Source organism: Bos mutus, chromosome 13 (genome assembly GCF_027580195.1).
Source record: "Bos mutus isolate GX-2022 chromosome 13, NWIPB_WYAK_1.1, whole genome shotgun sequence".
In the NCBI taxonomy this organism is placed as follows: domain Eukaryota; kingdom Metazoa; phylum Chordata; class Mammalia; order Artiodactyla; family Bovidae; genus Bos; species Bos mutus.
The window spans coordinates 42027423-42050480 of NC_091629.1; the positions used below are offsets into that span (position 1 = coordinate 42027423).

General features: G+C 52.0%; 1 protein-coding gene and 1 long non-coding RNA gene across 10 annotated transcripts in view; one reads left to right on the forward strand and one right to left on the reverse strand.

Moving 5' to 3' along the window:
- LOC102286123 (neuroendocrine secretory protein 55) overlaps nucleotides 1-4574 on the reverse strand; it is a 60351-nt gene extending 55777 nt beyond the window's left edge. For 3 of the 5 annotated variants that reach the window (XR_011466544.1, XR_011466546.1, XR_011466545.1), the window contains exon 1: nucleotides 3281-4572. Coding sequence is in view for 2 of the 5 variants with exons in the window: in XM_070381489.1 (XP_070237590.1) it covers nucleotides 3323-4048 (726 nt within the window). In the remaining 3 variants the exon portion in view is untranslated. Of the gene's footprint in view, nucleotides 1-3280 lie in introns of all 5 variants that reach the window. The other 2 variants (XM_070381489.1, XM_070381488.1) reach the window with 1 other exon arrangement.
- LOC138990439 (uncharacterized) overlaps nucleotides 1-23058 on the forward strand; it is a 29716-nt gene that overhangs the window by 6408 nt on the left and 250 nt on the right. The window contains exons 3-8 of one of the 5 annotated variants that reach the window (XR_011466550.1): nucleotides 1909-2032; nucleotides 5740-5873; nucleotides 20313-20410; nucleotides 20611-21142; nucleotides 21235-22154; nucleotides 22994-23058. The exon at nucleotides 22994-23058 is cut by the window's right edge and continues 250 nt beyond it. This is a non-coding gene — a long non-coding RNA (uncharacterized lncRNA). Of the gene's footprint in view, nucleotides 1-1908; nucleotides 2033-5739; nucleotides 5874-8426; nucleotides 20411-20610; nucleotides 21143-21234; nucleotides 22155-22993 lie in introns of all 5 variants that reach the window. The other 4 variants (XR_011466551.1, XR_011466549.1, XR_011466548.1 and 1 more) reach the window with 4 other exon arrangements.

The following is a 23058-nucleotide window of genomic DNA, read 5'->3' on the forward strand; positions in this document are numbered from 1 at the left end:
TTCCCAGCCACCAAGATTTTTGCTCAGTTTCCTCTCTGTAGCCTCCCTTTACCTGAAGCGCAGTGATAATATAGAAAAACTGAGTAAAATCCATGCATTTTTTTTAAAGCTCATTTCTTACCAACCTTGACGTTTCAGCTTTCTTCCTCATTAAACCTTCTATCAAAACTGCTAAAACTGAGGCTAAAGAGTAAAGGGGTGATAGCAGTTCCAGGGGAAAAGTTTCTAGTGCATTAAACAGACATTATCTTAAGACAATTCCAAACTTTAAAATTCCCAATTCCCGAATTCTGATAAACACAGATTAAATGTTTTCTTTGCCAAACCTCAGGGCATCAGATTGTTGACACCACACAGTATTTGAACACTGATGCATGATTTTCCAACTCAAGTTCACTTAAAAGAACACTTTTGTCCAAGAAAAAGCACATTTTTATTAAGCAAATGATTAATGTAGCAAAACAAAAAATCCTGAATATTGGAGCAGACCATTTAACCAGCTTTATTTTACTAGTTTTCCCTTCCTCTTCCTTTCTTCCTCTCCAGTTGAAACCTAGTAACTGGCTGGTAATTCACCCCTGTGGTCAACTCTAAGGGCTGCTTTTTGGGAGCCAATTTCCTAAGTTGCAAGGGCAAATAAGGCCATTCAAATGCTAATACCTCAGTGCTGCAGGGCAAGACAAAGGGCTAGTTGGGAGACGAGAGAGTGGGGAATGCTTGGAGAACTTGCCAGAAACGCTTCTGGCAGAGAAAGGCAGCTAAACACCAGTGCCGTAGGTAGAAAGAGGGCTTTTTGAATCCTGTGTGTAGCAAAAGCCCCTCTCCGTGGGGTGGGGGTCCTCCTCACAGGGGTTTGGTATGTTCCTCAGGTGTTCTGTATGTTCCTAATGACTCTTCCACCCTGGAATCAGGATGGAAGGAGGGAGGGGGTGGGGGAAGGGAACTGAGTGGGGGGAGGGTAACAGGTTTTCTCAATCAGGTAGTTCATGGAGGAATGTCTGAAAGATGGCCCACAGTGCGTTCCTGGAAGGGGGGACCCAGCCGCCCCAACTAACCTGGTAAAATGCCTACAGTTAAGAAAGTCACCCTCTCCCGCGCAAGCTTCTGTTTAAAAAACAGCCCGAGACTGGGGTGACAGGTGTGGGCGTTGCACTGAAGACTTTTTTTTCAACTTTTATATGCTAAAGCAACATGTTTCTCTAATGGAAAACCCAGCTCTGCAGGAAAACAGTTCCCCTAGACTCCAACCTGGGAGGGCAGCCCCCACACTGAAAAGCCAAGGGCATCCTGACCGCAGCCGCCTATTCACCAGAGACCTTTTACTGGGTGAGCTCAGGCTTCCAAGACATCAACAGAGAAAAAGCCAGCACGTCCAATGCCTCCAATAGGAACACTGCGCCGCCGTTTTTACACTAAGTAGAAACGTTAGCTTTGGGGACCCCCATTTCACCTAGGTAGTTTAATGCTTTCAAGCCAAAGACAGGGCATGCCGGACCCCCAAGTCCTAGGCAGCCTCCAGACTTCTGGACACTTACCCCGCTGCCCAAGGAAGCCCCCTCGCCGCTGTTTACTAGGTAAGACCAGGGCAGCATCCAAGAGCTATTAGTCAGCGCCGCAGCCCACCAGAGCTAAGTTTTGGGGCTGCGCGACGCCTTCCCCCGGGCGGAGACCTGGAAGGAAGACCCCTTAAGATATGTTCTAAATATACGCCGAAACCTTATTTTAGGAGTCTAAGAACCCGACCCGCCTTTTCAAGTTTCCAAACGCCTCACTTTCCCCCCAAATTCTTCTCATGTGAATAGCTCAAACCGGCACCAAACGAGACGAACGCGCACCAAGAAAAAGATCAATTTCCAAATCGGGGGAGGTTTTGTAAATACATTTTCACTAACCAGTCTCTCCCCCCAGGATTGGCGAGAAAGGCACACTTTACGCACCGAAGATGCGTTACCGGATTGCGGCCGTTTCCGTGCTCCAGCTTTGCCTTCAGGTTACAGATTCCAAACAGCCCCACCCGAGCCAAAAATGGCCGGTACGTGCCGCCTGCCCTCCCCTCCCTGAGGCTGCCGTAGCCTCTGGCCCTTTCCTTCTCTCAACTAACTGCCCAGGGACTTGCGGCGGCTCCTACACCTTTCCCCAGCTCGGCGGGTGCTGCGCTCTTTCGGAATGCGCTCTTTGGCTATGCGCTCTTTACGGGTGCGTTGTGGGGTTCCCTGATGATAGGCGCGACTCCGTCTCCAGCCTGTTCCTTGTTCCGCTTTACCTTTCGGCTCGTGACCACCTCGCTGACTTTTTAGCTACTATCTAACATCCCCAGGCAGCTGCGCAAAAGCCCGGGACCTCTCCAGCCAAGATGTATCCAGCGTCGCCATCAGACCAGCTGCGCCAAAAGGTTGGCGATACCGCGACACGACTATGTCCGTGCCCCCAACCCTGGTAGCCCGTCGGGCACCTCCTGAGACTCCCGTACCTCCTCTGCTTGCCCTCCAAGCACAGGTGATTCGTGGGAAACCGCCGGCTGGCTCGGAGAGGTCGGCTACGAGGCGCACAGGCAGGTGCGCACGCTCTTTGCAGCGGTCTCTGGCCCCGCGAGCGCCCGGGGACGGGCTGTGGCGGCCAGGACTGGCGCACAGCCGCGAGGGGCACTGGCGCTGAGGTCCCGCGGCTCCAAATTGGCAGCAACGGGTCCTGGGCTCCAGGCTCCAAGTGCCTTAACCGCCGCGCGCGCGAGAGACTTTCCGGGAGCAGGCAACTCTCCGGAGTTCTCACCCAATCCCTGCCTGATTACTTTTCGCACATTGCAACAGTGTCGCTACAGCGCAGCGGCCCTGCTTTCCGAAAGTTGGCGCGAGCACTTCCGAACCACGTTTTTGGCACCCGCCATGGCCAACTGGTTTGAGACTAGTTTCTCTAGGAGGGAAAAATGCACGTAAAATAAGTGACTTACCCGTGCCTTCTGGGTGTGCAGCTCGAAACCTGGGGTGCGCCCGGGATTCAGTCGCGCGTCCTGGACACCAGCTCAGAGACCTCTGGCTGTTTCCAGAGGGGCGCAAAGACGCCCCACCGTCCAACAAGCGTTTAGCCACCTGGGCGCCCACCGGCACCCTGGGGGAGGTCTGGGGAGCCCTTCCCAGTTGGCCCTGTGCCCCTGCCCCTCCCGGGCTGGCTCACTGAGCCCGCTCTCTTCCCGCTTTCCCTCTAACCTGCCTTTCCTCCCTCCCTTCCTCCCGCCGGTCCTGCACCGACCCCAGACTCGCCAGTTTAACGGTGGGCAACCAACCTGGGTCAAAGAACACAAGGAGAATCCGGGGCGCGTCTTCCATTAGTGACGCCGGATGGGGATTGCCCCCCTTTTGGAAGGGGACTCTGGGGATGGGTCGCGGCGGGTGGGCTTCTTGGGCTTGCAGCGGTGCTGCTGCTGCTTCTCCTCCTCCTTGGGCTCCTCTGACTCTTCGGGGTCCCTCGGATCCTTGTCCTCGGGCTCCTCCCCTTGTCTGGGGCTCTCAGACTCCTGAGTACTGGGCGGCGCACGACTCGGGGAGGCGTCGGGGCTCCGCAGCCTCAGGGCGCTGAGACGCTCGGTGAGAGACTGGTGGAAGGTGGGGCGCTTGGGCACCACGGGGCCCGGCTCGTCCTCGGGCTCGGTCTCCGGCTCAGTGGTGGGGGCGGTGTCAGACTCGGTCTCGAATTCGGTCTCGGACTCGATTTCAGACTCGGACTCGGTCTCGGATTCGTAGTCGAACTCTTCTTCCTGGTACTCTGGGCACTCGGGAAGGGAGGGCTCGAAATCTGTGTCCTCGTGGTCAGATTCAGGGGGCTCGGGGAATACCTGGGCTGCAGAGCGGTGGTGGGCGTTCAGGAAGGTCCGGCGCTGGGCAGCCGCGCGCTGCTGGGCGCGGGTGCTGGAGGTGGCAAGGGCGCGGAGGAGCGCGATGGAGCAGGAGAGCCAGAGGAGCGCGGTGGCTGCCCGGCGGCCTATGGGTGGGCACAGATCGTTGTAATTGTGGCGAGCTCGGCGCCCTAGCTGAGGTCGGGATCTACGATCCATCCTCACGCACACTCGGCGAATCCGACCCACCCTCTGGCTCTGCAGAGAGCAGCTCCGAAGCGCATCGGCCGCTAGAGCCGAAAAAGGTGCCCCTCGCGAGGGAAGAAGCTGGGTCCGGCGGTCCCAGCCCCACCTCGGCTCGAGGGGAAAAAGGGAAGCACCTACCTTCCTGACCACTCAACTTTCTAAAGCTCCGCGCCTCTGCTTGCCTCTCTGGGCATAAAGAAGGGATGGGAAAAGGGGTGGGAAAGTCCGTCTCCTCCGGGGCCCCTCTCTCTAAGTCTTAGACTCTGCAGCCTAAGACTCCGGAGAGGTGTCTCCGCTGGTCCTCTCGCCTGGGAGAGGAAAGAGGAGACTGAGGCGAAGACAGACGGGGCTGAGAGGTTCTGCAAAGTTGCGCGCCCGGACTTCTGCCGGGCATGTGCAGTAGGGAGGCGGGGGCGGGTCCCCGCGCGTTGCGCGGTGGCGCGGAGCCTCGGCTCAGACCCTAGTGGACCGGCAGGTGGCAGGAGGGAACCTTGTTTGAAAGGTTTTGGACGATGCGAGCGGCGGGGGGACCAGGCGGGTGCCATGGAGCAAGCGAGCCAGCCAGCCAGCGAGCCACAGGTTAGAGTGTGTGCGCAGCGGGGCATGGGTTCTTCATGGTGTCCGGACCCCTCCCCAGCTTCTCCAGGGTTATTGATAAATTGAACAAAGCCTGAAGCAGCTAAAAAATTTGCCGATATTCTGTCTTCTGGAGGAATGAGCGTCTGTACGTCACTATTAACTATCCAGTCCAGGGCATTTTCCAAGGGCTTAATATTATAGTTGGAAAAGGGTAATCTCAGGCAATCATTAATCGTGAGACACCTTTGGCAGATCTGGTCTAGAAACTGTAATTTGAGACGTTTCCAGATCCTTCCCCAATGCGGTCTGAAGCGACTAATTAATTACGGAATGGTTAGATAAGCACCTTCGCTAAGAAGGACGCCCACAGACAGACGAGGTGATGGTTTACACGTCCCCGAACCCGTTGGTGGGCCACCCTGAGCTCTAGCGCAGAACGAGGGCTGAAAGTCTCTCTCTGCCCAGAACATCCCTCAAGGAAGATCTGTGCTGATGGTTCAGTACGTGCAAACCAGTTCGCCGACCCTGGAGGGCGCTGCAGGGCGTTCGGCTATCAAGGAAACCGCAGGGTACCGTTCACAGCTCTTTTCATAAACAGGTTTTCAACAAAGTGCAGTCATTCAACAAATATTGAATGCCTAGCTCTTGCCAACCTCTGTTCTAGGTGCTGAAGGTGGTAGAGTAGGAAGAAGAGGAAAGGAAAGGCAATCTCATATTAAGGAGAGAATCTTTAGGACTAATCTTATGTTAATCAGAGCATTAAACCACTCAGGACTCACTCCTTACCCATCAGCATTGTTTGATTCAGTATGCATTCTACATATGAGAAAATTTATTGGGTCAACCAGAGTATTAGGGCTACGGGACAGCTAGACCCCCTAGGTCATATCGTTGAACCCCAAAGGAGATGAGACCATCTCTTGGCCCTGGAAAATCAAACGAGGTCCATGTTCTCCTGGAGGGGGTCCCTGGAGTGGTCCTTGCTTAGGAAAGGGTAGTACTTTGGAAGCTCAGGGGTTCCAGTTGCAACTTGACTGCTGCTTCTGCCCACCTTATTCAAATACAGAGCATCCCTTTTGCCCTAGTGACAGGTCCACCCGTGGTACAACTCAGCAAAACCATCTTCCTCAAGTCTGCAAGTACCAACAAGCTTCCAAGTGGCACAGGTGGTTTTTCTTGTCTTTGAGTCAACGTGGCAGAGACTTCAAGAGTCCATGAGGTAATTCTTTTTCTTTTCTTTCTTTCTTTATGGCTCTGCTGGGTCTTTATTCCTGCACTTGGACTTTCTCTAGTTGTGGGAAGCGGGGGCTACTCTTTGTTATGGTGCTTGGGCGTCTCATTGAGGTGACTTCTGTTGCTCAGTGGTTGTAGCACACAGGCTTAGTTCCTCCATGCCACGTGGGATCTTCCCAAACCAGGGACTGAACCCGTGTCCCCTACATTGGCAGGCGGATTCTTAACCACGGGACCATCAGGGTGGTCCCTCCTCTATGAGGTGATTCTGCTTTACCTTTTGTGGTAGTCCACAGTAGAGTGCCCTGCATCCACAGTGGTTCCTCAGCATGGTGGGGCACACACCCCTTTCCTTCCATGTTCGCCTTAGAGCTGTGAAGCCCAGAGTTAAGACCTTAGTGAGATCCTAGCCACTGTTTTGGACATGTGAAGGTTTTATATCTGCGTCTTGGCTGTGAATGGTCTTGAATGTTCCTGACCTGGCTTCTCAGCAGTGCCTGTCTTGTGTCTTGAGTTCATTGAGTTCATTTGTAGCATTAAAATACTGATCAGTCTAATAAAGTGGAATCGATTTGCAAACCTCGTCAAAGGGCACATGTCTGCATTCTTGTCGTGCTCTCTTCCTCCTCCTTGGTCCAGAGCGACCGAAAGGGGTTTACTGTCACAGATGCCTGGATGGCACCAATCACATATGGATGTTATTACAGGACAGGGGACAGGGTCCTTTGGAGCTATAGATCTCAAATCCTGATCTCTCAGCCCCACCCTGAGACATTTCCAAAGGTTCTGCTCACGTTGACCCATCTGCTTTCTTTCTTTCAATCAGTGCAGCCCCCCTGACAGTGAGTGGAACATAAAGACATCACTCAAGTGGTTCTCAGGGCACATTGGGAAAAAATCAGGCAGATGTGGGTGCTGCTGAATGCCCTTTCAATGGAGACAAATGCCAGCTGTCAGCAATGAGGGGGATTATGATTCTTTAGTGGACATAAGAAAGTACTTCGTTTTGCAGGAGTGCTTTCTGCCTGTAATGGAGATGGCAGCTCAGAGCTGATCCACTAATACAGATACACGAGATTGCCTGCATTATTAAAAAATGTGCATTACATAATACATAGTTTTGGACTACAGTCTGCATTAGAAATGCACTTTCTTTGCAAGATGCATTTTAATCAACAAACGAACATTTAACAAAGCACCGCATTTAGAGCCCCAGTCATGTATAGTTACAGGTACGTTTCTGGCGTTCATTTGACACGGGCTCCGAGAGCAGGAGGACCACACTAAAATACTGTTCCATCTCGCACTTAGTGCCGAGGCCAAGCAAATGGCTCCGTGCAGAAAACGCTCTTTAAAATGCATTACGTGTATGACTTTAAAAGTGCTTGCTGCAGGATGAATTTCAAAAAGGAGCAAGTGGTGATGAACGACCTCGGGTTGTTACCAGGCTAAGGAGCGAGGGGCTGTCTGTCTGTGGTAAATAAAGTGTGGATGTATGTCACCTGCGGGGCTCGGCCGGAGGGTGGCCCCTGAGCCCATGGGATAGGGAAGTGCAGTTCCCAGTTCATTCTGAAGAGTATTGTCTCCAGCCCTTTACAGGATCATCCTGGGGAAGAGGCACTAAGATGTCTTTTATGTGGCTTGGGAGGGTAGAATTAGAACCTACGGAACATAGTTCCAGCAGGCTATGTCAGCTCAGCCCAAGGAAGAGTATTCAAACAATTAGGACTGTGAAATGCAACGGCTGTCAGGAGGTGGTTGGCTCTTTGTCAGGAGCAGCATTAAATCAAAAGACAGAGGACCACATATTGGAGATGTTTTCCCCAGGACTCCTGAGCCGGGTGGATTAGAACCCCACGCTCACTGAGTTCTTTTCAAGTCAGAATCTGATTTCATGAAAGGGGTCTGGAGGCCCTGGGAGAGGAGCTGAGGGCTCTATCAATGGACGTGTTCTTCCAACTCGGCTTCTATTTCAGAGGCATATGAAACTGCAGGTGGTTCAATGGCAGGAAGGAATGTCTGGGTGGCAGTTTTAGGACACAAGCAAACAGGTGTTAACTGGGAAGCCTCAGCCAGTGGTGGGTGGGCCTTTTGTAACCAAGGTGGGACTCTGTGGCTCTCTGCTCCACAACTCACTGGCAGAGAAATTAGCCGTCTGTCTATTCATTATATTGGGCCTCTTTGCCTCCCTGCCCTGAGCTGTCTCAGAAATTAAAAATGAAATTAGCTGTATAGCAATTGCACATTGAGTCACTTCTATGACCAGGACAGTCTTCCAGGCCTGTGGGGAGATGGAGGTGATTGAGAGGGGACCAAGCCCTGCCATTTGACAACATGCACGTCAGTGGGAAATGCCCCCAATTATTAGTGGATTGCCAACAGGTGGAAAATCCTCAATCCTTCCCAGATGGGCAAACCAGGGAGGGAAGCCAGCGGGCAGTGGTTATGTCAGGGAGTGTCCATCTGGTGGGTTTCTGCAGGAGGTGGGGTCTTCCCTCGTCTGACTTTGAGGCTTTCTTTTCTTTTCTTTTGTTTGGAGCCCATTAGAAGGCTTTCAACCCACGTGCCTACTGTGTGCAAAGCCCTGCTCTGGTACCTCTTGGGAGACAGATGACTCACAGGAATTCTCAGAAGGCTTGCTGGGGCATTGTCACAGGTCCCCTCAACACCAGTACATTTTCCAAGATGAGACGGAAGATAAAAGATCGGTTCTGCTCCTCCAGGCAAGTGGGTACAATCACTCTTGAACATATTTTTTGGACAATCATTCGAAAAGGTTATTTTTGAAGATGGAGAGCTTTTCAAACTTTCCTTTGGGTAGAAATGAATTCAGGGAGTTTGAAGTGCTACTCGCCCCTGACTGTGGCAATCAGCCAGAAGGCTCAACCCCTCCAGCCCTGGGAATTTGGCGTCAGCCCTCCTGCCTGCCCCCTACAGAGGTCTGGGTTTGTCTCGCTTCTCTGGGCACCATGTAACTTACTCAAGCAGTACCGGCATTGATTGGCTCTCACCAGTAGAAAGGGCCACAGGTCCAGGCCCCTGATTTTGTGATTTTGGGAGCACTCCCATCCAGAGCAGAAGCAGACAACAGGAGGAAGTCATCATCTTTTTGACCTGGCTGGCTTCTGTTGTTGGGATTGCGATTCTCTATTGTGTGTCCCCGTGCAGCGCTGCTGGTGTTGTCCTCTCACGAGTGGCCTTCCTTCGCCTTAGCTTTGTGCTCTCTCGAGGTTCTCCCACCAACCCTGCATCCACCCGCCTGCCCACCTGGTCCTGTCATGGGCGGAGCAATTTCTAGGCTACTGATCGAACAGAAAGTGTCTGGAAGGCCCTTCCCCCAGGCAGGGTGTAAGCTTGGGTGGCCAGGGCCTCCTGAGGCGGGACGCCTCCCTTTCTCTGTCTTGACTCTGGCTCTTAGCTTTCGTGTGGTGTGGTCCCAGGTTCACATTGGACTCTGGCTCTCTGCCTACTCTGTCCTGGAGAAATGAGGACTGGGCTCGGTCACCTGCCCTGCCCCAGCCTGCCTGGTGCTTTTCCATGGCCAGTGCTGCCCACGGCCCAGGTGATGTAGTGTGAGCTGCACCCTTTGCCCTCCGTGGCAGCCCCTCGTGGGGATGGTGGGCGGTGGGTGAAAGCGCTACTGATGGCAGAGGACGCTCAGCCGTCAGGAGTGTCCTCGGCACGCCGCTTTGCTTTTGTTCAGCTCACCCTGACTCCCACCTTGTCCCCTGGCCACTGGCATTAACAGAGAGCCTCCACGTTGTTTTTCTCTGCTCTGCTGAGGGTCTGACTCACCTCTCCAGGCTTGGTCCTGGCTGGGGGCGGGGTGAGGCAGTGGCGCGCCAGAGGGAGGGAGAGAGTCTGCTGGTGTCATGGTTCAGGCTGGCGCTCGGAGCCATCATTTGAGCCCAAGCTCTTCAAGATGTGATTAGACCAATTTTACACGCCTAGTCACTGAGGCTTGGGTAGATTGGGACTGTTTCTATATGGGCAAAGTGAAGTGGAGAATTGAGGCAATTATCTTCAGGCAAATGACGCTGGGCTCTGTAATCAGTCCGTTCTGATAACTAGGGAATCAGCCTCATTCATGGTGGTGGTGCTTGAGTTGAGGAGGATTCTAAGGTATTTGTTTGTTATTTGCACTTGGCTTTGTTTTTCCCCAAGGCAGTCAGGGGAGGGCCATCCTACTGACACAGATGCGAGTGTCTGTAGGCTGTGGGACCTGTCAGCCAGGCAGGGGTGGCAGGTGCTCTGGACCTGCCACCCCTATGAGCCACCCTATGAGCAGGTCCCCGGCCTGCTGGGGTCCGCCCTCTGCTTCCTGCTTCTGGTGGATACCTGCCTGCCCTTCTTCCCTTGTGCCTGCTCGTCCTGAGATGTTGGGCCAGAGGATGGACAAGGTCACTTCCAGGGCCAGGATTATACAGGTCTCAGCAGGCCCACAGTTAGACACGAACTTCTGGGGTTAATGAAAATGTCCCAGAACTGGAAGAATGAGAGAGCAGGTCTTCTTAGATTAGAAGTGAAAGCTCACTCTTGACTGGTGATGACTTCTGGACCCTCTCACTTCCATCTGTTTTTTGTTTTGGGGGGGGTTTTTTTTTTTTTTGAGGGGGAAGCCTAAAATCATTGTAAATTGGGAGGTTTTCCCTTTGCTGGTCTAGAAATTTCTTCCTGAAAGAGCTGACATTTCCCTCCCAGCTCTTCACTGGTGAGAGAAGGAAAAACAAGACTTGTTTTCCAAATGGCTGAGTTTGATTGGTTTGTCGCAAGTGAGGACTTGGAGAATTCCTGTTTACTTTCTGGAACAATCTGTGCAGCTGGGAAGTTGAGGGCTGCGTGGGGCCTGCTGGATGCCAGGCAGGTGGGCCAGGGACCCTGACTAAAGAACTTGGAAAATTCTCTGGCGCCCGGTGCCAGCACCTCTGCCACCCCATCCTCACACTCACAGAGAACAAGATGAATGTAATGAATTTCAAATTGTGATTTGGACAGCCTAGGAATGAGGAGGTAGGGCTTGAGATGACCCTAGGGAAACACACAGGAATTCAAAAGGGTTTTTTTTAGATTGCCAAGAAATCTTCATCTTTGTCACTTTGAAATTTTCTGGTATTGCTTGGTTTGGTTTAGTCGCTAAGTCGTGTCCGACTCTTGCGACCTCATGGACCGTGTAGCCTGCCAGGCTCCTCTGTCCATGGATTCTCCAGGCAAGAATACTTAGAAACTCTAAAATGTCCTGTTCCAAATTGAGACAAGAAGGTTTTGAAAACTATCACTCTATCTTCAGACTACGGGGACAGTAGTGGGGCCCGTGTATTTTTCTATTGGTAACGAATTTGATTCTGCTGTATTAAGTTGTGGTGTCTTTTCCCAGTGTTTTAGTTGGTTTATAGCCTTAACAATCATCATTTCATACTATAGTTCAGGATCTTCTGGGACAAGAATCTTCTGTGTGCTCTCAGAATCCTCTGATTGTTTTGCCCATTTATTTCTCTATAGAATTCAAGAATCATTCTTACCAAATTCTGTAATGACCTTGGTGATGCCTTGACTGGATTTTGAGTCAATCTATAAATTAAGTTGGGAAATAGCCTTGTTAAGCCTTCAGCCAGAAGTTTGGTCTCTTCTTCGTTTGAGTTTCTATTTCATACATTAAGGATTTGTGTTTTCTTTATATAATTCTAATATATCCTTTGTGGAGTTTGATATATGAATATGTATCAAGTATTTCCCAAGCATTTGATATGTTTGTTGCTATTGTGAGCAGAATCTGCTTTATCATTATATTCAGGCTGTTGATTATTGTTTATAGAAATGGTATTGATTTTTGTGCATCTTTCTCTTGTTTTGCTCCCTTTACAATTGCTTGGTTTATGAGGCATCCAGGAGCTGCTCCAGCAAACGCTGAGAGGTGGCTGTGGGAAGGTTTGTAGAAGAGAATCCCGTACATAGGAGAGAGTCCTGCTAAGTCACTGGTTGCCAGATGCCAACGCACAGTGGAGTGAGAGAAATCAAGATGATGTCGTGGGGTTTCCGTCAGGTTAAGCGTATTCCGGGAAGGGGCTGTCCTTGAGATGGAGGCTGCAGAAGCTTCCTACCTTTCGGTATTTCAGTGTCATTTCTTTTTGGGTGACAATTGATAGCAACTTGGGGCTTTTTGTTGGAAGATATTAGAGGACTTTTTAGAAGTTTATTTAAAATTTGGTTTTTATTTAGTTTTTTAAATGACAGCATATTAAAAAAAAAACCTCGTTGGCAACCTAGGTTGGCATTCCATAGTAATTTGAACATTTTAGCGTTTTCTGAAATGTCAAAATCAGGAACTTCAACTCATGTTCTTTTGGACTTCACAGTTCTGTGTTATTTGGTAATTCTGGGCTTTCTTTTTAATTTAAAAATAAATTTTGGTTTATCCTTTTGTCTTCTTCTAGTTAGTCTTGTCATGTAGTTAGATTCATGTTTTTATTTCTTCCTTCCTCTTTTCCTGGCTTCTTCACCCTTCCTTTGTGTGTTGGCATGTTCCTGAGACTATGTGAGAGACAGGAGTCATTGCTCCTTTTCTAGAGGAGATGGGTGCAGTGGGGCATCCTCACTGTGCTTCTTTGTTTAAAGGGATTTTCTCAATGTCTTTTGTCTGAAGCTACTTAGGTGGGTTTTAAAAGGAAACAGGGACTTCCCTGGTGGTCTAGCGGTTAAGACTCTGAGCTTCCAATGCATCCCTGTTCAGGGGATTAAGAGCCCACATGCCGTGTGGCATGACCAAAAGTGTACAAAAATAATAATAAAATAAAAGGAAATAAGATGGTATCCTGTGAGAGGAACTCAACAGAAAGGCTAGGATGAGAGACAAGAAGCTGGATTGGAAACAGCTGGGGCTGGAGATACATCTTGCCTCCTGCTTCATAGCTAACCAGTGGCACTACCTGTCCCATCTTCTGCCTCCACAGTTGCAAAATAAGGTCCTTCTAGGGTCCAAAGAAACCTACCCTCCAGAGTTGTGAAGGTGATGAAATGAGGAAAGGAATTAGCAAGCGAACTGGTATTGAGCTGCTGAAATGATAGCTTAATTGACTGCAGCTCAGTTGGTGGTGGTGGTCAAGGTCAAGAAGCCAAGAAGGCGATTGTGCTCCCCCCAGAGAGGCAAGAAGAACCTAATGTAAAGTTGGGGCAGCCAGTCAAGTTGGGTCTTGTGTCTTAGTGGCCTCTTATGTACTGTATCTTTATCCATTCATCTCTTGAAGGAAACTTAGATTGCTTCCATGTCTTGGCTATTGTAAATAGTGTAACATGTATCTTTCCGAATTGGACTTCTTGTCTTTTCCTGATGTATGGCCAGGAGTGGGATTGCTGGGTCATATGGTGACTCTGTTTTCAGTGTTTTGAGGACACTTCATACTGTTATCCATAAGTGGCTGCATCAATGCACATTCCCACCAGCAGTGCAGTAAGAGGGTTCCCTTTTCTCCACATCCTCTCCGCATTTGTCATTTGTAGACTCTTTGGTGTGAGATGGTACTTCATTGTAGTTTTGTTTTGCATTTTCCTAACAGTGATGTTCAGAGAAGGCAATGGCACCCCACTCCAGTACTCTTGCCTGGAAAATCCCATGGCCGGAGGAGCCTGGTGGGCTGCAGTCCATGGGGTCACGAAGAGTCGGGCATGACTAAGTGACTTCACTTTCACTTTTCACTTTCATGCATTGGAGAAGGAAATGGCAACCCACTCCAGTGTTCTTGCCTGGAGAATCCCAGGGACGGGGGAGCCTGGTGGGCTGCCGTCTATGGGGTCACACAGAGTCGGACACGACTGAAGAGACTTAGCAGCAACAGTGATATTGGGTATCTTTTCATGTGCCTTGAGAGATGAAATCTTAGCTCCTTGGCAGTATAGGTTGGGAGACTTGAGGCTCAGAGGTGGGACCTGCTTGGAATGGCAAAGCCATCTCTTAGATGAGAACTTTTGTGATTCAGGTTTAGTTTATTGTTCATTCCGACAAGTGAGGCATCTTCCCTGAGAAGTGGACTGTAAGCTGAGGGCTCGGATGTCAGCCCCTTGATATCAGATCTACTTTCTGTGAGCATCCAAATGGACAGTTCCCAGCTTCGCATTCTTTTCTTGATCACTGTAGAACTGACATTCTGCCGGCTTTTTGTTAAAGAAAGAGCAGAGCAGGAACTGACCAGAAGTGGTTTGGAAGCTAGAAATAGAACTATACCTGCCCTTAGTAATCAAGCCTGGCAGAGTCCACCCAGCAGCCAGGAAAGGCTTGGGCAAGGTTAAAGTGAAGATAATTTGGTGACACTTATTTCTGCCGGTGGTTCAAAAATTCACCCAACTCCAAAAGCACCTGTTAACTACTTAAAGCTTGTCCCCCAAATATGGAAGTTAGGTACAAGAAAGACAAGTCAGTTTTCTCAAGATGTCTGCTTCATGAAACCTGTGACATAGCAGCAGCTCCTCTCTGGCATTACTTTGAAATATTTAATGTTTAATTACAAGTAGAATATATGAACTAGTACATTACATAAGAAGTTTAAAATACTAACTAGAGCTAAAGGCCAAAGTCTGCCTTAATAACCCTCAACTTGTGACTGTCTCCATAACCCACCTCTCGAATGCCCCTGAGGTTACCAACTTCACATACTGGCCAGTTTCCACAGAAAAATTGCTTTAAAAAAACAATGGAAGTAATGTCTATGCCACTTTGTGGCTTTTCACTTGGCCCTGTATCTTGGAGACCCTTGGCTGGGTCACAGAAGCTGCCTGGCTCTTAGATTGTCAGTCATCATCTCTGTCTGAAGAGAACATGCTGATAGTTCCACCCCACCCCCACCCCCGACCCCATGCACTTGGTCCCTGTTAGAAGACCATCGCCCCTGTCCTTTCAATCTGCTCCTATGTATGTGTTCACAGGGGCTTCTCTAGGGTTGCGACTGCTGAGGTAGATCTAACTGTCTACCTGGGTTACAGGTAGACATGGGGCCTTGGCTCAGCCGCCCTTCAATACAAGGCCACCAGTTTGATCCCCAGCAGCACATGTGACTCCCCTCTCCACACCACCCTGTTCTTCTGGCTTGGAAAGCCCAGACCTCCCCAGGGTGGGAGTGAGGGCTTAGGGCTGGGTCTGTGGGGTTGTGACCTGGCCTTCATTATTCTTGTCTCTAATGGATCAAGAAAAAACACTGAATTTCAGTGAAGTTTATTTCAGAGTCTGCCACGAAGACAGAGGGTAGAAAAACCTCAATAAAAGATCTGAGAAGAGAGAGGCCGTGTATTCTGCGGTCAGGGCCACTTTTAGTTCTTCTTGAAGGTAACTGAGCTCCTGTAGAAATAGCACTGTTCACTCCGCTACCACGTGGCAGCTGATAGTTTTGAACCCAGGCGGTAGACCTCTTTTCCTAATCCTGGATCTGGACAGTTTAAGTTCGGAATGGCCGCAATTTAAACAATGCTCTTCGGCCTTTTGAATCTCTGTCCTCCCCCTGCTCCTACCCAGCCACTCATTGCAGGCATAGACAAGTTCGTCATGGAGCACAACTAGGGTGACTGTGTCACTGTCATCCAAATGGGACATACTTAAGTGTGGAAGGCAGTGCTAATGAGGAGAAGGGTGCTGAGATGACAGGTGACCCCTGGCTTTCCCTTAATAGTATTAATAATGTGGCACTAAAATGCATAAGGGAGGTAATACAATTAATAATATAATTACTTTTAACGATGTTTAAAAGAAGTCATTCCCATCTCAAAGTATTTTTCAAATAGGCTTGTGTGTGATGAGAGAGGGTCTGTGGTTGAGAGCACTTGTGGAGTTGGGTGAACTGCCTGCATGAAGAGTAATGTGCTTGTCTGTTTCTTTCTGAAGTCACTATGGAAACTTGGGGCAAAGAGCAAACTCAGGAGAGAAAAACGGGAGCTTTCCAAGAGGTTCCTTGGGGCTCCTGACCAAGAGCTGAGCCCTGTTGTTGAGGGCTTCCTTCAGCAGCAGCTTTGGTGGGCGGTGGGCTCTGTGCTGGCAGAGCTGTGGAAATGCTCCAAAGCACAGGACGGGGAGCCGAGGAGGCTCAGTCCAGCCAGGTAGCTGCCTATTGTGTGGAATGGCCACTTCTAAGCAGATAACATAGTCAGAACTTTCTGAGCTCAGTAGCAGCTTAGAAATTAGAGAAGCTTTTGCAGTCTCTTAGAAGTGTCGAGATCATTTGTGCTCAAACTTGTTGCTCTTGTAGCTTCATGATTTTGCCATATTGCCACACTCTAGCCATGGAATGGTTTTCTTTAGGTTCACTTGCTTTCTTTACATAAATGAGTTTGGTTTTAAAGGACAGTTATACCACCATCACTTAGCTCCTGGCTGAGTGTTTCTTAAATACATATATAATATGCCAAGATCAATGCATAGCTCTTAAAACAGATAGCGGTGGTCCTCGTCTCTGGAAATCAGCCCAGACGCTGCCTACATCCAGTCCAGCACCCTCCTTTCCCTGATAGATACTCATGTGGAACCCAGAGGGGTTATGAAGACAGGTGGTCTTCCTGTATCCCTCACCATCAAAGGGGACAGGTTAGATTTGACGCCAGAACCAGGGAAGGCCTCTCCTGGTGGACATGTGGTAAGAAGAGTTCTCCCACACTGCAGCGCCCTGTGGAGTCTCACCGGGACCCAGTGGCTGGGGCGGGTCTGCTTTCAGTGACACTTGCCTTCTCGTAATACATCGACAGACGCAGTTGTCTTGCTCTGCTTTTACCATGACATTTGCTGTCACTTCACATACTTCAGTTCCGTTTGCAGACACAGCCAAGAATGAGGCTTAACAGGGGGCTTCACCCCATGCCCTTGGCCTCAGCAGAGCTGCCTCACAAGCAGAGGGCTGTGGCTGCCCTTCTCACTCAGGGGTTTAGTGGGGGAGCGGGTCTTCCATTGCGCTTTCTGTTTTTGACCGACTGCCAGAAAATGCCAGGAAAGAGAGCCTGTGCCTGAAAGGCCGTATTCAGACATAGTGAAGTTCAAAAGCAAGCAGTCTATGCATGATAAAGGCGAAGTGCTGTACATGAGCAGCACATGGTCAACCCAGATCAACTCGCGTGACATCTTCACTGCCTCCATAAGAAGGTGGGCAGGGGAACAGGGGGTCCAGTTGATCAGGTTACCGCCTGTGCTTTCTTGGGTCAGCTGGAGGGTTACAAGGCTCATTGTGGTATTTTTAAACACTGAATTTAAAAGGTATGCGCCAGTGGAATGGGACATCTGACACCAATCCAGGGCACGCGAGGAGGGGACCCGATGTTCCGTCACCTGCCAGGCCTCACTCCCTTCTCTGCCAGAGAGTACCAGCACACACTAGGCCCTCAGCAAACTTCTGTTGAATACTTTTTTGACGTGTATATTTTTAAACTTGTTATGGAAGTTTCCAAGCACCCCGAGGCAGAGAGGGGGCCAGGGCCCCAGCACGTCTGCATGGCCATCAGCCCCGCTGCCCTGCTTCCCTCGATTGCCTCTACCTTTTCTCTGAGTGGACTTTAAAGGATCTCAATTCCAGAAATCATCTCATTTCACCCCTACTCTTTTTGAGTTCTTTTGGGGGCTGTTGAGGCCACCCTCTTCCTCCATTCCCCGGGGGTGAGCATGTCAGGTCATGAACCTGCTTTCCCTTCTTCTTCCCCACAAGATGTGTAACCACGGCACAGACCGAGGGGACCTGGCCTGAGGAGCAGACCTCACTCCTGCGAGCCCGAGTCTCCCAAAGCCACCACCCAACATCTGAGTTCCCTCTTAAAGGCCCCCAGTTGCTCACTGGAAATGTCCTCTGTTTCGCCAGCGAAGTGGACGCATTTCCAGTGAGCAGGCAGGTTGCAGCTGTGGTCTTTCCAAAAGAATGCACACATGGAGCCTACGGGGCCCAAATCAGCGTGATGTCAGTTGTCACCGTCCGTGTGGAAAGATTTTGCCCCCGCCAGCTGCCGGGCCCCCTTGTGCTCTATTAATCCCAGGGCTGTGGGGCCCGTCGGGGTCGGCAGCCAGGCAGAGGGACAGCTGTGGTGGATACCGCACCACACTCCAGGCATGTGCTCTGTGTCCCGGGCACACAGATGGCGCAGAGGCCCCCAGCCTGCGCCTGTCTTCTCCTTGTAGGGTCGGGAATGGGCTGGGCTGACAATACCCTTGACACAGGAGCCAAGTTAAGAGCTGTGAGATGGAGTGGAGGGCTTGGCCACCGCGTTCCAGGTCAGCTGACGTTTATTGGAAGCGGTGGCGTGTGCCGGCCAGTGAGGCCCTGTATTCCAACAGCTGGGGGCACTGGGCTTTTATGTGCCAAGGCTGCACAGATATTTTTAATGTCCCAGGACACACGGAAGCCCAGTCATGGCAGGGTAGAGGGGCAGCAGGGTTTGGAGGCCGCCGCCTCACCATGGCCAGATATGGTCAGGAGAGCAGGGCAGGATTAGGTCTGGGAAGCAGCCCAGCATGTGAAGAGGTAGCGAGAAGGTCATGTGAGTGAGCTAAATGTCCTGGCAAGCGGAGGAGGGGCAGGTGAGGACTCTGAGCGGGTGCTGGAGACAGGGGACCGGCCCACAAGGGACAGGTCTGGAGGTGGGAGGTCAGCAGGACCCAACCCCCAGCTCAGAGGGGAGTGGGGATACAGCTTTGGTTCAGGCCCTGGTTTTGGCTGTAGAACAGACCTGAGCACCTGCCTCAGTGCCCCACCAGTGCCCCCTGGGCAGCTGTTCCTCTGCCTAGGACCTTTCTCCCTTCCCGCACAGGCCCCGAAGTGCCACCGCTGTTATTAACAGCAGAAATTCATCTGTGGATGCCCACCACCCCAGAGGGGAGCTGGACGCTGCCCCCAGGCCTGAACCCACCCAGGATGTGTTTCATCCGCACAGATTTTTTTAAAGTCTGACTTCTGTTCGCCGCGAACGTTTCGATCATAGGAGATTTTCCCAAAAGCTTTGGAGATTTGACTTTTCTGGGCCTAAGGGAGCCTTTGGGTGTCTGGGGCCCACTGTCCACAGGCCCTGAAGCTGAGGGGCGGCCGCCCCCTGTCGGTGAGCCACAGACCCGCCACCACCTGGCCCCATCAGTCAAGGCTGAGCAGGCCTGGCCTCTGTAGGCATCTGCACTTGCCTCCTGCAGTAAAGTGGAGCTATTATTATCTCGGGAGGAATGAGGGCCATCAGAATTAGCCTCTGAGCGGCTGCCCAGGGCCTCCTTGACTTTGCCTTGACATTGGGCCAGGAGACCTGGGCTCATGGACCTGCCTGGAGTGGCCTGGCTTGGCGAAGAGGCAGTGGAAGAAGGGGGCAGTGAGCCCTCCCTGGGCCTTTGCTGAGCCCATGGGGCCAGCAAGGTGGCCTGGTTTTCTCCAGTGGCCGCTTAGCAGTCTGAACAGACTCCACAGGGCCAGGGTAGTGACCACAGCTACACCAACATCTGTGCAGCTCTGGGCCTCTCAGCTGTGGTTAGGAAGGCACCAAGGAGGCTGGGGCAAGGCTGAAGTCTGGGTGTGGCTCAAGGCACAGGGGAGGGAGAGGAGGAGGGCGCTGTGCTGGAGGGGGTCTCTTGGGGCCTTCAGGGCCTTGGCTGTGGGCAGCTCTCGAGTAATTCCTATTCCTGTGCAGAATTTACTCCTGGTCCTCTGTGGTTCCGACTTCACTATTGCTTGTCCAGGCCCCTGGGAAGAGCCACGGCAGCTGTGACTACTGCTAGGCCTTCAGGGACACCTTCCTGGGGGATTGGGAGGTCCTCTTTCCTTGAGGAGCTTGGTCTAGGGAAGCTCTCCTCCTGCCTTGTTTGTTCCCCTCTGATGAGTCTTTTCTCTGGTGGCTCAGCGGGTATAAGAATCTGCCTGCAATGCAGAAGACACGGGTCCAATCCCTGAGTCGGGAAGATCCCCTGGAGGAGGAAATGGCTACCCACTCCAGTATTCCTGCCTGAAAAATCCCATGGACAGAGGAGCCTGGCGGGCTCCAGTCCATGGGTGTCCCAGAGTCGGACACAAGTGAGCACACGCAACGAGTGGGGCCTTCTCCGTCCCAGGAGAATACGTTCATTCGTTCAATCTTCACAGTAGTCTCAGAGGGAAGCTGAGGCACAGAGAGGTCAAATAACTTTCCTGAGGCCACACAGGAGGAAAGTGGGGGAGCCCAGATTTGAACTCAGGTGGTGGGTCAGGCTGGAGCTGGGGTGGCTTCCAGAAGCCAGTGTCTGGGAGGCTTTCCCTTTGAGACCTTCTGTGGACTGTGTAGTAGAGGGTCTCTGCTGCTTCGGGCCCTTCCTCAGCTCTTGGGGCTCAGTCTGTCCTGAGCTGGTTCCTTGGGGCCTGGAGCCCACATGGTGGGGAGGGTACCCCGCTGGCCTTACGGACACCAGCAGTGCCTCCCCTCCTCTGGCCCCCTTTGAGGAGGCTGCTCATCCTCATCTTCCAAACAGGGTGATACAGATTTTCCCGGGTTTTCTGACCAGTGAGGAAAGTGATCCTAGAGAGAGATCAGTACGAGCGCCACCTCTAGTCCCAATGGGAACAGCAGGTACCTGGGGGTTAGCTGGGTGGGGGGCGGGGTGGGTGGGTGCCTGGTGCAGTGTGTCCATTATGATGGGGGCTCCTGGACACCCCCATGATCTCGCTGGAGCCCCACCCATAGTACTGATCTCTGGGTGATTGACCTTGCCAGGGTTACAGCCTTGGCACAAAGTGCCCCAGGCCTAACAGGTGGTGCCGCTTTCTTAGGAGACTCTCCAAGGTAGATTCCTAGGCCCACCCACACTCTCCCACCCTGGACACTTCTTGGACCTGCTCTGGACCTGTGGCCCTGTGGTCTCAGGTAGGTGACGTGACCCATGTGGGTTTCCTTGTCTGCATGATGGTTGGGTGACGACGCATCATGGGTTCCACCAGCTTTTTCCCTCCCATTGTGAAGGAGGCCACGCCATACAGCTCCCCACCCCACCCCTGCTCTATAGCATCAGCAGGGCCTCACGACTCTGACTCCTTTCTCTGGCCAAGTAGAAGGCTAAGGCCCGCAGGAGTTAACTTCACACAGGTGATCTGTCTGAGATCATGTTGGAGGCCTGGGAGAGCTCCACTCGGCCCATTTCATTACAGCCTGCTCGCGTTCACCTGAGAAAGGGGCCCGTTTTCAAAATCATGGCTACTTCTCTAAATCAGCAGACAGCAGCCTGAAGATCACCCGTAAATGTCTGCTGCACTGAGGGCTGTTTTGGCTAATGGAAAAAGGACACCAAGTTGAAGATCCATCCAGGTGTGACCTTGGGGGCTGTGGGCATGTTGTGGTGTGTGAGGGGGTTGCTTATCGTGTTAACCTTTTGCCCCCTTATCTCTCTCTCCCCCAAGCCTTTCTGCTTTCAGTGTCCTTGGAGCCATCAGCAGCTGTGTCCCCCACAAAGCCCTGACACTACTCTGTGTGGTACTACTGAGCCTCCTTAATGTCCCTCCTTGCTGTGAAATCTTAGTGCTTCAGCCTCTTCTTGATGGGTATCTCACCTTGCCCTTGAAGGAGAGCTTTGCTCAGAAAATAGAGTCCTGGGAGGTAAGGTGTGGTCTTCACCCTCCAATAGAACCCACCTATACTTAAGGGTCTCCATGTTGCAGGGTCTGCAGATATCAGTTAGACTGGGGTCCTGTCTGGGCCAGCAACGGGCCTCTTAGAAATACCTTATCACAGCTGACCTTAGGTTCACGACTGGGCTTCTCTAAGAGGCCTGATTAATTCATGGTGCCCCGTCGCCCATAGCCACCCCGAGACACGAGGATTTACTGTACCAGTTTATTGCCAAGCTGTATTAGTTGATAAGCAGGAAACTCCAGACCATCTGTTTAAAAATAAAAAGTTAACAGCGGCACAGCCCTAGAGCTCACACTTTGTACTGCTGCATAGTAAACGAGCCCACTGGGTGCAGTGACCTCGGCTGAGGTGGCCACAGGCTTGTCCTCCACCCCTCTCACCCGGGGCGCCAGATTTGTGGAGGACAGAGCACCACCACACACCCCTTGCCACCCTGCCACAGCCAGCATCACTCGTCCTGGCTGCTCCCAGGCCCCTCGTCCAGGTCTGGCTGCGTTTGAGGGTTTCTAACTCTTCTTTAGACCCCAGAGACTGTTCCCAGCAGGATGTCCATCCCATCAGCTGAGAGTCCTCATGGTCAGTCTCATGGACCTGTCACGGAGGCCAGCCTGCAGGGCAGGACACAGGAGCACAGGCCGAAGAGGGCTTCCTGTGACTGCTAAGGACAAGCCTTTTGCTTGGCACCTGGGTGAGCTGCCAGCCCCGTTTTCATTTGCAGCTTTTGTTGGATTCTGGGCAGGGTCTCTGTCCATCGCCATGGCACTGGGTGGTAGGGTGGGGGTTGGGCATGGCCATGGCCCTCTCTCTGGGGCCCCCTGTGCAGGACGACATTGTTAACACCACCCGTCATTCAGACCAAGGCAGTGCCAGAACCTTCCCAGAAAAGCCTTTGGAAGTGAAATGTTGAGGCCATGGCAGAGCCACGGTCAAGTTCTTCTGCTTCCCATGGTGCCCTGAGCCTGCTGCCAAGCCCACGTTCAAAGGCTGTTTCTTCAAAGTTAATGGTGCCGCCTTTGAGCTGGGAAGGGAAGCGGGCAGTTGGGAGGCCCGTTTCCATGTGCATGTTTGAAGGGGTGGTAGGGGTTCTTTGGTTTATGATGGTGTGAAAACTTGGGCTGGGGAGAGGGGTCCATGTCCACCTGGGCACTACCTGGCCCCACGTGGGCAGGGCTGGGAAGGGGCGTCAGGCACCGCCTTGTGGAAAGTGACCATGAAGGACCCTTCCGGAGGGCCCCCCCCAATCCTGTTGTGCTTGGTTCAGAGGGTTGGGCGGAGGCTTTCCTGAAGGGTCTGAGAGAGCAGCACCCACAGGCTGTGTACTCAGGAGCTAGGACGTGGGGGGTTGGATGAGGGGAAGGCCAGCCCGGCCTGGCCGCGTGTCTGCCTGCTTCCCTGATGGAGGCCCGACCTGGTCAACTGCCCTGTGGCGGCCAGTGAGCATCAAGATGAAAACCCAGGAGCGCAGGCCCCTGACCCCAGCCTTGGCCTTGAGCACCCACAGCTCCCTATTCTCCTCACATTCTTTAGCCTGCAGCTGTCGGCCGGTCTGCACCTGCCTGTGCACCCGCTTTTGGGGTCTTTCTCCCTCACCC